At 39.1% G+C, this 16,322-nt stretch overlaps 1 protein-coding gene across 1 annotated transcript; it reads left to right on the top strand.

The window, feature by feature from the left end:
- Positions 1 to 94: 94 nt before the first annotated feature.
- LOC111718858 (zinc finger protein 260) lies at positions 95 to 15,974 on the top strand. The gene is made up of 5 exons (XM_031949873.1): positions 95 to 454; positions 3,633 to 3,718; positions 10,738 to 10,864; positions 11,759 to 11,851; positions 13,690 to 15,974. The coding sequence occupies exons 2-5, from the start codon at positions 3,701 to 3,703 to the stop codon at positions 15,429 to 15,431; spliced, it is 1,980 nt and encodes a 659-aa protein (XP_031805733.1). The 5' UTR covers positions 95 to 454; positions 3,633 to 3,700; the 3' UTR covers positions 15,432 to 15,974.
- The last annotated feature ends 348 nt before the right edge of the window (positions 15,975 to 16,322 follow it).

Genomic DNA, 16,322 nt, shown 5'->3' with positions numbered 1-16,322 from the left:
CTCGTGCACCTGCGCGCCGTCTCCGAGACTACATTTCCCAGAAGCCAGGAGAGGACTGTTGGGTCCTACGGATGCCAGCAAGGGCCACGTTACCTCTACGCAGGCTCAGTTGGGGACACGTCTATTTCCATCCTTTCCCGCTTAGCTTCCAGAGCTGGGAGAGGGAGAAATAGATCTCAAGGATCCTGGGTTCTAATTCTATCATCGAGGTTACCTGGCGGCGTGACCCGAGCTAGACCCTTGAGCCTCACCTTTTTCTTCAGCTGTTAAAAGGGGCGCACTACGTACGTGAGGACTAGCTGCAGCCTGCACTGATTGCGCACCGAGTGCCACAAGGAACTTGTAGATACCTATAGACAATAAGCACTGATCGAGCGCCTGTGGAAAAAGGCAAACAGAGGCCCCGCCCTCTCGGGTCTGCGCACCGAGGGAGAAGCTGGGGCACCTTATTGAGGTAAGGCAGGGAGAAAAAAGCCGAGGGGGGCGGGGGAGGGGGCAGTTGGAGTCGGGAGGTGTGTGGTTGCAAAGGTCCACATTGACCCGTTTTTGTGAGCCTGAAAGATAACAGCCAACCCTCTGCAAAGACCTTAAAAGGTGGGTGTCCAGATTTAGGGTCCAGGTGTGTACATTACTGGGAGTGAGATAAAGGGGAGGGTGAGAGGAGGGCGGGATCCCTGGGTGGGGGAGGGTAAGGAAAAGCCAGGCAAGTGAAAGACACCAGGAGCGGAGTTAGCCGGGACAGGCAAGGGGAGACTTCCGGCTACATTGTAACAAGGAGCCGCGGGAGAGTTAATTAGAAAACCACAAGGGACGGCTTGGGATCCTTGTTCTCCGGCAGGGAAACTGAACGATTCGGTCAGGACAGAAATGTACATTGTGTGTCAGCCCTGGTTTAGATGCGTGTGTATTTCTCTGTAAGTGCATGAGTATATGGTATGTGTGGGGATATATACATAATACATGTATATGTATATTTGTTTGTGAGAATGTAGCAGTTCCTGGGAAGCTCTAGGGCTGACCCGTCTCGCAGTGTCACACACGGTGCTGGCTGGGGGAGAACCACCTGTTTAATTCAGTGCTGGGAACTACCCCACTCCTACACTCCTCAGTTGTCCCTGTAAGCCATAAAATGAGCATATCAGTGACTTCTTTCCCATAAAATGATCTTCTTGCTTCTGGCTCTTTGCTAAATTCCCTTGGAACTTTAGCCAGCTTCCATTGGCGTTATAATTATAATAAATCTTTGCTCCTTAACTTGAAGACTAATTGTGTTTGCGAATTCTTTTCCCTTGCCTGGAACACGGTCTTGGGGATCCTAATATTGTTGGGTTATCTCCTGTCTCAATAAGTGCATAGATGTGTGTGTATTTGATGTAAATGTATGTGTGTGTGTGCTTGTAAGTGGATAAAAGTTTGTTTATAGATCGATGTACAAGGGAGTACGGATAGGTGTCTGTTATGTGTGTGGGGGTATACATGTAAGTATATATAGATGCCTATACGTGTTGGGGTGTGGATGGGTTATATATGTGTATATACTTGTAAATGTATGTGAGTCTGTATACAGATACATGTGGGGAGACGTGCAGATGGGCTTATGTGTTTATGCATGTAGGTGTGTGTAAGTGAGATAGAGCTTATGTGTATGAATATGAACATAAATATGTCTGCTTAACTATAGCTGCTTGGGGGAAGTGGACAGGATGAAAGGAGAAAAAAAGAATAAAGCAAAAAGTGTATTATAGGGAACAAAAGCAAAAAAAAAAGGACATTCATGAAGATGTTTACTATTATTATACATGGTTTCTTCAAATGGAAATTTACTGTTTGTTTAAATATTTTGAATCCTCCCTATGTTCTTCTGGGCACATCACAAATGTTATTCTCTTTTCCATCTTGTCCCATTTATTTTCTTTTTTATGTTGTATTTAATTTTAAAAATAGGTATTTTTAAAGACTTTAAATGTTTAAAAGCATTCAACATGCTTATCCCATTTAATACAACAGCCCTGAAAAGTAGATGTTATTATTCATCTCCCCATTTTTCAGATGAATTGAGAGGAAAGGCAATAAATACATGTAGATTGCCTACTATGAGCCAGGCACTGTGCTTAATATTTTTACAATATTATCTCATTTAATCTTTACAAAACCCTGGGAAGTAGATGCCATTGTCGTGTTAATTTTTCAGAAAAACTAAAAGGGAATAGCTAGGAGCTATGCTTACTTTCAAGTAACAGTTGGAGAAACTGAGGCATAGAGGTAGAATGACTTGTCCAGGACCATACAACCAGTTCATTTTTTGTGCATTATGATACTGAACATAAAAGTAGTTAGCTAGGTTTAGTAGAAAGCTAACCTTTCTAAACTTAGATACAGCTGGTTCTCAGTTGTCTGTATCAGGGAGCTTTGGCAGCCTAGCAGGAGTCAGCTGTGGTGTGTGTCCATCTACAAGGAGGAAAAAGAACTTTTATTCTTGGAAGGGATACAAATAGATAATGGAAAAGTCCTATCCACCTGGAGAGGCTTCCGGGAATAATCTCCAGCTGTCTTGCAAGGCCTGGCCTGGCTAAGTTCAGAATCAGATCAGCAACAGGTCTTGAGGTTTTGATGAAAAGAATTCTTGAGGTGTTCTCCCAGGTCACAGAGAAATGACGATCTGCACCTGGAGAGGGATGAACCTCCCCAACCAATGAAATGGTGATAAGTTTGAAAAAAATGTATATATGTGTATGTGGGTACCTACATCCCTACTGATCTCTTCATGATCCTAAAATACTTAACTTTGAAATCTGGGGAGGAGTTATGTTGTGGAGTTGTGTCACTTGTATCAAGCTCATTCTCAGTCTTTCTTAGCAAAGGTGCTGGAGTCCTTTCCAGCTCATTTTATAGAAGAGGAAGCTGAGGCAAATAGGGTTGATTGACTTGCTCAGGGTCATCTAGCTCTCAATTATCTGGGACTTATCTCAATTATCTGGGGCAAGAATATATTCTTGCCTCCAGGCCTGGTGTTCTGTGTACTACACCACCTACCTGCCCTGGAAAATAACAGAATTCTTCAGGTCCAGCACTTTCAGTTCATCAGCCTAGAAAAGTAATGTGACTTGGCCAAGCTCACACGGCTAGTAAATGACAGATCCTACTAAGGTAGGATTTGGAGCCAGTTTTTCCAGACTTTTTACTTTTCTATCTCTGTGTTCTTTTTCTGCTTTTTCTTGTACTTTTTTTTCTTTTCTTTTCTATTTCTCAAATGTATTGGTTATGTATGTGAGTATATATGTACATATCTCAGTATAACTAGAATATTTATTGACTGACCTCTTCCTTAGATAATCAATTCTTTTAGAAACCAAAGGATTTAGTATTTATTTAGTATTTAATATTGTTATGTTGTTGTCAGTTATGATAATTGTTCTATCCTATTCAGTGTTTGAAAAAGTGGGTGTTGGTGTCCTGATGCTTAAGTTTGAATGTGAGTTTTCTGAGGGTGACATGGGTTGTCCCTGCAACTTTTGGTAAAATCTTCACAGACACCGTCTGAAATCTTGCTCTCCTGGTTGTAACTATTGGTACCAGTACCAGATCAGTCCTGGGAAATAAAAATGTATTCTAAGGTAATTTCCATCTTCTAGGGAGACAAGACTTGGGAAAGGTCAGAGTCTCAAAGAAAACACCGAAAAAGGATTGATTTTGGAGGACCATGGCATTCAAGAAAAAGGTAAGAATACAGACATGTCAAGGTGGGAATAAGGAGAGAGGGACAAACCTTGCCCAGCCTAACTTGTCTCCCAGTATCCCTCTTGCATCACAGTCCACCTGCTGGACGTGTCCCAAGTGAAACATATCCAAAAGAAAACTCACCTTCTCCCATAACCCACTACCTGGCATTCCTCTAGGCTTCCTGTTTCTTTGTAGAGTGCCATCATTCTTCCAGTCACTTTCTTCATGATCTTGGAATCATTGCCACTTCCTTTGGCACATCTTCCATTTTTTGTCCAAGTCTTCTTGCTTCCTCATGGTATTTCTTTCTTTCTTTTTTTGTTTAATTTTATTTGATTTTCCCCCACTTATATGTGAAAAACAATATTTAATAGTTGTTGGTTTTTAAGTTTTATTTCACTTTATACATCTCCCTCCCTGCCTTCCTCCCTCAAGATATACCAATCTTAGTATATACTAAGTATATACAAAATATACTAAGCAATAGAAAGAAATACATATACATACACAAACACACACACACACATATATATGTTTTGTCATGTAAAGCATTATACTATTGGTCATTTTGTGAAAGAAAACTAATAGAAGGAAAGAAAGAAGAGACAAGGAAAAAGAGTGAGAGAAAGCAAGTGAAAAATAGTATTTTAGTTCTGTATTCCTATATCATTCTTTCCATGGAATTGGATAGCATTTTTCATCAACATTGTATTGCTAAAAATAGCATCATCGATCAGAAATACTGTGCGGCTACTACTATGTACAATGTTCTGGTTCTGCTCACTTCACTTTTCACAATTCATGTGAGTTTTCCAGGCTTCTCTGAAATCACCTTGCTCCTCATTTCTCAGAGCTCAGTAGTATTCCATGACAGTCATGTACCACAACATATTCAGCCATTCCCCAATTGATGAGCATCCTCTCAGTTTCTAATTTATTTTCCAGAATGGCTGGAACACTTTGCAGCTTTGGCAGTAGTACATTTGTGTGTCTGCCTTCCCCTAGGCCCTTAAACTTTGGCATTTTAAAATCATCTTTGCCAGTTTGTTAAATATGGAGCAAAACTGGAATGTTTTCATTTGAATTTCTATTGTTAGCACTGTGGAACTTTTTTTCATATGGTTGTTGATCATCAATGTTTTCACATATGAAAAATTTTCATCATGACTACCAGGGGTCTACGTTTTGCATGATTATACATATAACTTATATCAAATTGCTTTCCTTCTCAGTGAGTGAGGGAAGGAGGGAATTTAGAACTCAAAAAAAAAGTTTGCTGAATATTAAAAATTGTCTTTACCTATATTTGAAAAAAAATTTACATTTTCATCTTTTATCCTCACTTATATGTTGTGGACTGTTTCTTGGTCTGCTATATTTCTTCCCATTCCCTATATATCTGAGATATCAAGCTTTTATCAGAAATATTTGGAGCATTGAGTTCTGCCTATTCATTGTCATCAAAGTAATTACATAACAAAAACAGTAAGAATCCATTAATAAACATCTTTGATAATAAGATGTACTTACTTATATTTACAAAATCTAGAAAGGGTATCTCCAGGGTTTTTCTGGAGTAATAGTAACATAACAGAAAACTTTCCCTATAAATATGAAGATAAAGCAAGGATATTATTTTATCCACAATACTGTTTGACATAGTTATATTACTAACTATAGGAATAAAAGAAGAAAGAAAAGTTACAAATACATTGGCAATGGAAAAAGAATTATTTCTACTTGTAGACAATGTGCTAATTTCTGTAGAAAACCCCAGAGAATCAGCATGGAAAAGAAAGACATTTGTAACTTCTGTCATAAAACAGAACTTCAAATACATTCACAAAAATCACAGTTACTTCTTTACAGATTTAGAAAAACAGTAGCAGGATCCAGTCTTGAAAAGAGAAAGTTCATTCAAAATAATTATTAGATGCCTAAAGCCTTTGGGAATTCTCCTGTGAAGATCTTGAAGACACCCCATGACGTCCCTGTGACAGAGCCGAGTTACAAGTGTCGGACTGTGGGTGACCGGACCACTGGGAGCTGGAATGCTCGGCCACGGGTCAGACACAAGTCATCCCAAGGACCCTTTGCAGGGGGCTTCTCCCCTGAGCACATCTCGTGTTTCTTCTGAGCGAATCCAGCTCTGCTTCTCTGGTGGGGCCTGGCGCCTTCTGCGGGCGAACACCGTACTGGGCGGTCCTGGGGCAGTGTCTCCCTTGTCAAACACTCGATTCTAAAGTTCTTTCAAGATCCATTGAGAGCACCCTTGCCTCACCGACCGCCTCGTGAGCACACACTGTCATGTGTGAGTTTTCCATAAAACTATTTTGCCGAGCGCACACTTGGTATTCCAACAAAATGACCAGCCCCGGAGTTGTGTCCTCTGTAGCAGAGCTGGAATGCTGGGCAGCTCAGTTGGGAAAAGCTCAAATTGTTTCTCTCAAGACAAAGCCAAAAGAAGCATGAATGGACCATCCCTTCCCAAAGTGAATATGCCCTTCCTTTAGAGGAACTTCCAAGAAGACTGGCTGGAGTGAAAGGCTCTTGGGAGGAGTGGTGAGGATTTTTTTTTAAATGAACTAGATCGAGTTTTATCTACTTGGGAGAAATCATCCCTTACTAGGATAGTACCCAGGGTACATGATATAGCTAGGAAAGTCTTGAACTGGAATCTTTTTAACAGAATATCCACTATCCAATGGTTACCTTTATCAAGGAGTCTTACAAAAGAGATGGTGTTGTTGAGGTCAGGAACCAAATGTTGAGGTGTAGACCACATGTTGAGGTCTAGATTTGGGGTACCTAAATGAAATTAGGGTTTAGTTAAGGTCTAGTGGCAGGTTTGGGGTACAGGGAGTCAAACAGAGCTCCACTGCAACCCTCTTGGATTCAGCCCAAGGATACGGTGGTATATGAGGTCTAGAAGCGGCGCGAGTCCCCAATAAAAGCATTTATTAGCCCGAGAGCTAGATTGATAAAAGAGGTTTATTATTGAGTCTAGAAGTAGGAGATAGGTGAAGGTAGAGATAAGGAGGGCAGTGGACAGAGGGTCCTAACATGGCTGCCATGTTTGGAATCTCTGCAAAAAGGGGTTCCCAGTGTGGTCCTTTTAAGTTGGAGACTTAGCTTGAGGGGCTTTGGGATGTAGCCCCAAAGTTGGCTCAGATCCGGGTGGGGCTGGGACAGGTCCAGATCTTCTATTGGAATTCAAAGGGACCAGGATTTGTGAGTCAAAGGGTTATTTACCTTGGCTAGGGGGGTTGGGAATCAAAGATTGGAATCTTTCCCGCATCAGTGTTAGACTGTAGAAGTCCTTGAATCCTTATGAGAAAACTCTGGATATTACTCTAGAGAACTTGAAGGATTGAGCTCTCTTTCCTGACAGTGTATCACTTTCTCTACTACATCTTTCAAATCAGTAAATACTTTGAAATAATCTTGCACCAGACACTGTGCTAAGCACTGGGGATACAAAAAGAAGCACAAGACAGTCCCTATCCTCCAGGACCTTCTATTCTAGTGTGAGAAAAGTGGAAGTAGCTTTGCTTCCTCTTGGCACTAATCCAGAAACCTTTTGATGTTGCACCTTGGGCTTTCATCTTTCCATTTCCCTTGAGTTCCTTGAACTCAAATCTGAGAGCTAATCTTTCTGACTATTCATAGCTGAGTTCAGAGCTGTATCACACCCTCCCTTTATTTCCTGCTTCTCTTTTACCTCAGATTTCAACCATCAAATTTACTCAATGTGTTCTCTCAGAGAACCATACTTTAGTTCTCATTGGACTCAGTGATTCTCCTTATTCTTGGAAGCCTTAGAAACCATTTGCCTTTTTCTTGTTTATTTTTTATTAATTTTTTTTTCTTGTAACTAAATCCTAAGAGAAAAAGGAAAGATGGTCTTCTGTTATGTTAATAGGGGAAAAGAGATTGTGGGGAACTAGCTACTGGAACTGAACACTATTTTAGTGTCCCTTGCACAGAACAGTGATTAGACAGAGATTGGATGGTCCTTATTTATGAACTCCTGGGTCATGAAAGGTCAGCGGTCTTGTCCTATTTCTCAAAAAACTTTTGTATACCACCAGAAGCATATGTCTGTACCTACTTCTTGTGTTTCCTCACATTTATTTTTGATTCCTGAAGGAGTAAATGATAATGCCTCTTACAAGTTTTTCTTTTGTTTTAGTTTTTTCCTAATTAATGGTTGCAAAAATTTTTAGAGTGTTTAGTTACCAGTTGTATTTCCTCTTGTGTGAATTATGTTCATTCCCTCTGGCCTTTCTCCTTTGAATATCTTTTGGTCTTTATAAGTTTCTGTGAGTTTCCTGTAAATCCTGCAATTGCACCTTGTAGCCATCCTGTTTCTTCCAAATCATTTCCACAGTTCTTTTGCATTTGTTGATATCTAATTATTGCTTTTCTTTTTTTCTTTTTTCTTTTAATTAAAACGTTTTATTTTAAACATATATACATGATAATTTTCAACGTTCACCCATACAGAATCTTGTGTTCTAAATTTTTTCCCGTCCTTCCCCACCTCCTCCCCTACATCTCAAGTATCTAATACATGCTAAACATTTGGACTGATTATTGCTTTTCATATGATGCAGTGAATATCTAACTTATATGGCAGAGAATGATGATTGCCAAAAGTAATACCAAATTATAATATATGCTTATTTATAAAATCTTACAAAAAAGGATGCTAGTCATGAGAAGCATCATTTCTTTAGTCAAAAAAAAAAAAAGCATGGAAAGCCAAACCATTTTAAAGAGGGCTTGATATTAATTAAGGTGTCCTAAGAGGTACATTTTTTGGATGAAAACTGGAAGTCAAGTATAAAAGAAAAATTGAAAAGATTTCTGAAAATTGTTATATCACTTATGTTTCACCATCAGGCAGTTGGAACTGCCACACTCTAACCTCAAAATGGGGTAGTGGAAATAGCATTAAATATGATAAAGATGGAAAAAACAGCTGTCTTGGGTCAAGTTTATACAGACGTACTTTGTTTAGAAAAAGCAAAGGTGTAAGAGTTTTTAAGGCTTGATAAAGATAAAGAGTACCATAGGCATGGGAAAATAATTGTGCTTTAATATTATTTTTAAAATGTATCTGAAAAAACATCAGTGTCTACTTCTCTGTATTCTTCCTTTCCTGTCATTACAAGATGTTTATGAGAATCATCTTATAAATTGAAAGTCTTCAATCTGGGTATTTGTAGGAAACAAGTAAACTTACACTATCATTATTTGACAAAGGGACACCTTTCCTTTTTCATATTTAACTGAAAAATATGGAAAACATAAGATCCCACTGTACTTATTGTATCCCACCAGTTTTTATTCAGTGGAATGATGTATTTGACTCCTTTTACAATGAGAAGGTTACATACATCAAAATCATTCAAGATTGTTTGATACATAGCAATAGAAATAACCTTGTGATGCTCTGATCCTAAATATCCTATGGATATTTGACAGTGGTCTTAGGCACTATGATGGAGACCCAGTATAGAGTCCAAGAAACTAGGCGTTGGCCAACACTGAGTACTCTATACCAAGGTAAGGTTGAAATGGGTTCATGATTTGGACATAAAGAATAATACTATAAACAACTCGGGAGAATAAGGGATAGTCTATCTCCCAGATCTGTGGAAAAGGAAGGAATTTATGGTCAAAGAAGAACTAGAGAATATTATACAATGTATATTGGATAATTCTGATTGTGTTAAAGTTAAAAAGGTTTTGTACAAACAACACAACTGCAACCAAGATTAGAAGGGAAGCAGTAGGTAAAATATTTTACATCTAATGTTTCTGAAAAAAGCCTCATTCCTAAAATATATAAAGAATTGACTCCATTGTATAAGAATGCAAGTCATTTCCCAGTCTATAAATGGTCACAGGACATGAACAGACAATTTTTAGCTGAAGAAATGAAAGAGCCATTTCTAGTCATATTGAAAAATGCTCCAAATCATTATTGATTAGAGAAATGCAGCTTAAAACAATTCTGAGGTACCTCTCTGATTGGTGAAGATGCGAGGAAATTAATGATAAATATTGGAAGGGATGTAAAAGACCTGGAACACTAATACATTGTTGGTGGAGTTGTGAACTGATTCAGCCATTCTAGAGAGCAACTTGTAACTTTGTCCAAAGGCTATACATTTCAGTATTACCCTTTGATCCAGCAGTGTCTCTATTGGGTCTATCTCCCAAAGAGATCATAATATAATGGAAAATAAACCACATGTGCAAAAATATTTTTAGCAGCCCTTTTTGTAGTGGTAAAGAACTAGAAAATAGAATGAGTTGTGCTGTGAGTGTAATGGAATATTGTTCAATGTGAAATGATAAGCTGGTTGATTTTTGAAAAGTCTGGAAAGACTTACATAAACCAAGGGAGCATTGTAGACAGCAATAAGAAGGTTATGTGATAATCAACTAAGATGGACTTGGCTGTTTTCAACAGTGAGGTGATGCAAGGGAGTTCTAGTAGATGTTTGATGAAGGGAACCATCTGCACCTGGAAAGAGGATTATAGGGATTGAATGTGGATCAAAGCATAGTATTTTCACCTTTTTCTGTGAGTGGTTGGTTGGTTGCTTTTTTTTTTTCTTTCTCGTTTTTTCCCCCTTGTGACCTGATTTTTCTTGCAAAGCATGTTAAAGGTAGAAATATATTTAGAAGAATTGCTTATATTTAATCTATATTGGATTGCTTGCTGTTAACAATTGGGGGAGGAAAGAGGAAGGAAGAAAATTTGGAACACAGGTTTTGCAAGAGTGAATGTTGAAAATTTTCTTTGCATGAATTTTGAAGAATGAAAAAATTATTATTTAAAAAGGAAAAAAGAAAAGGGGGATGTAAAAAAATAAAATTTATTTCACTTTTTGGCTATATTTTGAGATGCAAATGATTCCCTTCTTTTGTTCTGACCCCATGTTAGTAGGTGGCTTTTAAAGTCTCTTTCATCTTTCAAGTTATGATTCTGTCATGTTTTAGAAATTACTGACATTCCAAGATGTGGCTGTGGAATTCACCCAGGAGGAATGGAGCTATTTGGATCCTGGCCAGAAGGACATGTACAGGGATGTGATGCTGGAGAACTATGAGAACTTTCTACTTCTAGGTAAGATAAATTTTTTTTAGTCATTCTGTCACCATTTATTTCTCTCCAGGTAAGTACCAGGAACTATGGCACTCACTAGGAGGAGAAAGGTAAAAAAAAGGCCTGCTCATGGAGCTTCTGTACTATCCAGAGAGCTCCTAAGAATATTAATACTTGTTAACAGAAATGTCAGTATCAAACAAGTCTTTTCCAAGTGATGGCAGTAGCAGGTAGGGGGATAAGGAAAAGCTTCATGCCAGAGATCACTGATTCTCAGCTAAGCTGTGAAGGAAACTAGGGTTACAAGAGTTGAAAGGCAAAGAGCAGGACAGGGCAGAGTTGGGGGAGCATCCCATGGTGACCTGCAGACATGGCAGGGAGAGCATCACGTGTGAGCCACTGCAAGATCAGAGAATTCCATCTGTCCATGGCTGTGGGGGGCTGAGGAGCTTGGCTGCATTTGAATTTGCTGGACAGGGAGGGAGAGTCACACAAATACCTTTCATACAGAGATGCATTCTGACCTTTGGGCAGTTTGTGAGCAGTTGTTGCTCTTCCCAGACAAAAAGTCCTTCTTTATCCAGCTGGAAATCAGCAGCTTCATTCTGCAGCCCTGCAGGCTCTCCTTTCACACTCTCTGCTCAGCCAGGCTTCAGGTTCTCCATAGAGCCCCAGGGCAGAGAAGGAAAGACTTCTCCCAGCAGACCAGGAATGAGTGAACGTGACCCCATCTGTCCTGTGTCTGCGCCAAAGACTCTGCCCCTTCCCTCACATTTACTGAGGGAAACTTCCTTCAGGGGTCATTGAGGCTTCTCCAGACATTTCCAGACATGAACCTTTTCTGTAGAGAGAGACCAGGATGAGTTCTGAGGTGTCTGTGTTCTCAGCACTTCCCACTTATTTCTCCTTGAGCAGGGCTTCCAGTAACTAAACCAGCTGTGATTTCTCGCCTGGAGAGACATGAAGCCCCCTGGCTATCAAAGGAAGACCCCAGATGCATTTCTGAAGGTGAGTAATAACCAGGCGGGCAGGGGGTACAGTCCCTTGAGTGCCAGCCCTGGACTGAAGGAGCCTCAGGGTTCTGAGTTCCAGTTTGACCTCAGACATTTCCCAGCAGTGAGACCTTGGATAGGTCCCTTAACCCTGTGGATCTCCTCTGTGACATGATGTGGAGAAGGAAATGGCAAACTCCTCTGAGATATGAATCTCTGCCAAGAAAAACCTCAGAGGGGCTTACAGAGGGTCAGATGCAGCTGAAAACCCCTGACCCAGAAATCTAGGCAGGGACAGGACTCACTGCCAGCAGGAGCTTGGCTGGGTCATTAGAGTGACTTACCTTGGAAATGTTGGGCCTGGAGCTCTCTTTCAAGGTCCATAGGCCTAAGGAGAGGAGCTGTGGTTGTCCTTCCTCCACTCCTCCTGTAACCTCACCTTTCATGTCAAGAAATGGTTTTCTAGTAAATCTGCCCTTGTATTTCTCTCTTGTCTCAGAAAAAGCTGTAATTCTTGTAGTCTTCCACTCATATGCTGGGTTCTACCCTTTATTTCGATGATTGTTTTCTCTTCTTAAATCCTTAGAGTATTATTTCCCTTTGATGAGTCCTTTATGAGAGATAAGGGAAAAGAATTTTCCGGCATAATTAAGTCTGACTTGTATTTTAAAAAATCAGACCATTGCTCCAACTTCTTGCCTGGTTTATCTTCCTTCCAATTGGTCTCATTCTTTTCAGGGACAGATCCTATAAAGATGCCATTTACACCTTCCATCCTCTTCCTTCTTTCCCTTCCCCACCTTGAATTGGTGCTGTCGGCCATTTCACTGATTCATGGAAAATTGTCTTTAAGGTCATTACTGACTTTAATAATAACTAGAACTAATATTCTAGGAGCAGATTTAGGAGTGCTTTACTAACGTTTAGAATGTATGGTGTTTGTATCATTCTCATTTTAGAAGAAGGCCTGGGGAAAGGCAGAAGATTTTAACTTGCCCATGGTGACCTCATAAGTGTCACAACTGCTACTCACACTTTGACTTTCTATCTCATCAAATTGAGGGATTTTCCTAGTACAGGGAAACACAGGACATGAAAGCAGGATCTAAGGGTCTGACGTGTTATCAAGTATAAAGAGCACCAGCTTCCTACTTATCAGAGCTGGGTTCAGAGCCTGCTTCTAACACTTACTAAGTATGGTATTGGACAATTCACTTCACCTCTCAATGCTCCTTTTCTGTTGAGGCCTTGAGTCCAACAAGTTGTGACCCTGTTTGGGGTTTCCTTGGTGTAGATGCTGGAATAGTCTACCATTTCCTTCTCCAGCTCATATGACAGATGGGGATATTGAGACTAATAGAATTAAATGACTTGACCCGGGTCCCTCATCTAGAAAGTATCTGGAGCCAAATTGAACTCGGGAAAAAGAGTTTTCTTCACTGGAGGTTCAGTGCTCTGTGCAGTTTGGCGATGACACCTCACTGTTCAATGGTCTAGATAGCTCTCAAGCTATAACTTTCATTGAAGGGTGTAAACCTCTTTTGGTCAAGGGAATCTCTTTATAAATTCATAGCTTTAGTCACTGTTTTCTTCAGTGTTACCAGAGATCAACTTCAAATGTAATCATCTATGGATTTAGAATTATTTTTCTCTGAAAATTTTAACATTTTTGAAGTCATGGGCAGTTCTGTTACTTTCCTCTTGACCCATTTTGAGCTTTAGCTCCCTCTTGCCTTGCCCATTAGTCACCCTTCTTCCTAATGGAAGTGACTGAATCTAGAATTGAGCACAAAGTACTTTTCTTTTCCCACAACATTGAGCACTGGTGCTGACACTTTTTTGTGTTACCTTCAGATTTCTCTGTTGAAAAAAAAGAATTTGAAACCAAGGAGTCAATTCCAAAACAGTATATTCCTACCAGAGAGCCATCCAGAGAGAGACTCATAAAGGATGATTTCTGGGATTCTAAATTTGGAGAAGCTTGGAATTATGACATTGAATTAGAAAGTCAGATAAACAACCTGGAAAGACAATCCATGAAGCTAATAATTAAGTGCAGCAAAACTTCATATAGCAGAATTTCCATGGAGAAGAACTTTTGTAAGCTTAATAAATTTAAGAAGTGTTATCATCACCATTCAGAACATAATCTTTACCATAGAGTATGCTCTCAGGGAAAACCTCATAGAATTCATGAATGCAGCAAAACCCTCCACATTAATTCATGCTGTAGTGTACATGGAAGAATTCAGGCTGGAGTGAAAGCTCATAAATCTGGTGACTGTGGTAAGGCTTCCAGCTACGATTCAGACCTTGCTGTTCATCAGAAAAATCTGGAAGAAAAGCCTATAAAGCAATGTAATAAAGGTAGGAGAACTTTGAGTCAGAGGAGATGTGTTTGTCAACATAAGAAACCCTATAAATGTAATGAATGTGGAAAAGCCTTCAGCTGGAAGAGAAACCTTTACATACATAAGAGAATTCATACAGGAGAGAAACCACATAAATGTAATGAATGTGGAACAACCTTCAGATATAAGATAACTCTAGATATGCATCAAGCAGTTCATTTTGGGGAGAAGCCTTTTAAATGTAATGAATGTGGAAAAGCCTTCTGGCAGAAGGGACACCTTAATTCACATAAGGTAATACATACTGGAGTGAAACCCTATAAATGTATTCTATGTGAGAAAGCCTTCAGCTGTAAGAGAAACCTTGATCTACATGACACAATTCATACTGGCCAGAAGCCCTATAAATGTAATGAATGTGGAAAAGCCTTCATCCGGAGTGAGCACCTTAAAAGGCATAAGACAGTTCATACTGGAGAAAAACCATATAAATGTAAAGAATGTGGAAAAGCCTTCAGTTATAAAGAAGGTATTTATTCACATAAGAGAATTCATACTGGAGTGAAGCCCTATAAATGTAATGAATGTGGGAAAGCCTTCATCTGGAATGGTGGTCTTAATTCACATAAGGTAATACATGCTGGAGTGAAATCCTATACATGTAATGAATGTGGAAAATTCTTCAGACATAGGGAAGGCCTTAATTCACATAAGATAATTCATACTGGAGAGAAACCCTATAAATGTACTATATGTGAGAAAGGCTTCAGTTGTAGGAGAAGCTTTAATCTACATGAGGCAATTCATTCTGGGCAGAAACCTTATAAATGTAATGAGTGTGGAAAAGCCTTCATCCGGAATGATCACCTTAAAAGGCATAAGAAAGTTCATACTGGAGAAAAACCATATAAATGTAATGAGTGTGGAAAAGCCTTCAGTTGTAAAGAAGTTATTTATGTACATAAGAAAATTCATACTGGCCAGAAGCCCTATAAATGTAATGAATGTGGAAAAGTCTTTAGGCAGATTGGACACCTTATTTCACATAAGAGAATTCATACTGGAGAGAAACCCTATAAGTGTAATGAATGTGAAAAAGCCTTCAGGGAGAAAGGGGGCCTTAATAGACATAAGATAATTCATACTGGGGAGAAACCTTATAAATGTAATGAATGTGGAAAAGCCTTCAACTATAAGGGACATCTGAATAGACATAAGAAAACGCATATAGAAGTGAAACCATAGATGTAATGAATGTGGAAAAGCCTTCAAATGTATGGGAAACCTTAATTTATATAAGAGAATTCATATTGAAGAGAAGCCCTACAAATCCAAGGAATGTGGAAAAACTTTTAAGTGGTATAGAAGCTTTGAAAAACAAATTCATACTGGAGGGAAATTTGTTGAATGAACTAATGTTGAAGCAGACTGAAATAAAATCCAAACTTTGAATGTAATAAAATTGAGAAAACTTTCTTGCACATTTAAAACTTAAGAAACATAAGATAATTCATACTGGAGAGAAATATAAATGTAAAGAATGTGAGAAAGCTTTCAACTAGCAGGAATGCTTAATAAATCCAGCAGAACCCATACTGGACAGGAACTTTTTTCAGTGCTATTTATTTTACCTGAAAATACTTCATGGGTTTCAGCAGCAATAACAGATTAGGTAGTTATCCAGGATTTAGCAGTGTCTCTGGGATCAGAGGGCCTGGAATATCATATTCCAGAAGGCAAAGGACCTGGGGTTACAACCAAGAATTAACTACCCAACTGGATTGAGCATCTTTCAGGGGAGGTGATGAAGCTTCAATGAAGTAAGGGACGTTCAATCGTTTCTATTAAAAAAAAAAAAAAAAAAAAAAAAATTCTATTAAAATTCAGAAAATTTAATCTTTAATCACAGGAATCAAGAGAAGCATAGAAAGGTAAACAGGGAAATATATATATTATTTAAAATTTAAGCAGTTTATATCCCTAGATGGGAAAATAGTCCCTGTACCTCTTGAGAACTCTTATCTGTCACTGGGGCCTACAGAAGGGGCAGCATATGGACTGAGGGTGTGCTTGTCAGTGAACTCTGATGTGATGATATCAAAGAAAAAGATATTAAGTGGTGGGAAAACGTCTGTA

Source organism: Sarcophilus harrisii, chromosome 2, assembly GCF_902635505.1.
Source record: "Sarcophilus harrisii chromosome 2, mSarHar1.11, whole genome shotgun sequence".
NCBI lineage: Eukaryota > Metazoa > Chordata > Mammalia > Dasyuromorphia > Dasyuridae > Sarcophilus > Sarcophilus harrisii.
This window is presented reverse-complemented; position numbering and strand designations above follow the sequence as displayed.

What these genes read in the sequence shown, in the direction of transcription:
- LOC111718858 (XM_031949873.1), top strand. An exon ending in TGAGAACTTTCTACTTCTAG is followed by an intron (nt 10,865 to 11,758) that starts GTAAGATAAATT and finishes CTCCTTGAGCAG; the next exon opens with GGCTTCCAGTAACTAAACCA. An exon ending in CCCCAGATGCATTTCTGAAG is followed by an intron (nt 11,852 to 13,689) that starts GTGAGTAATAAC and finishes TGTTACCTTCAG; the next exon opens with ATTTCTCTGTTGAAAAAAAA.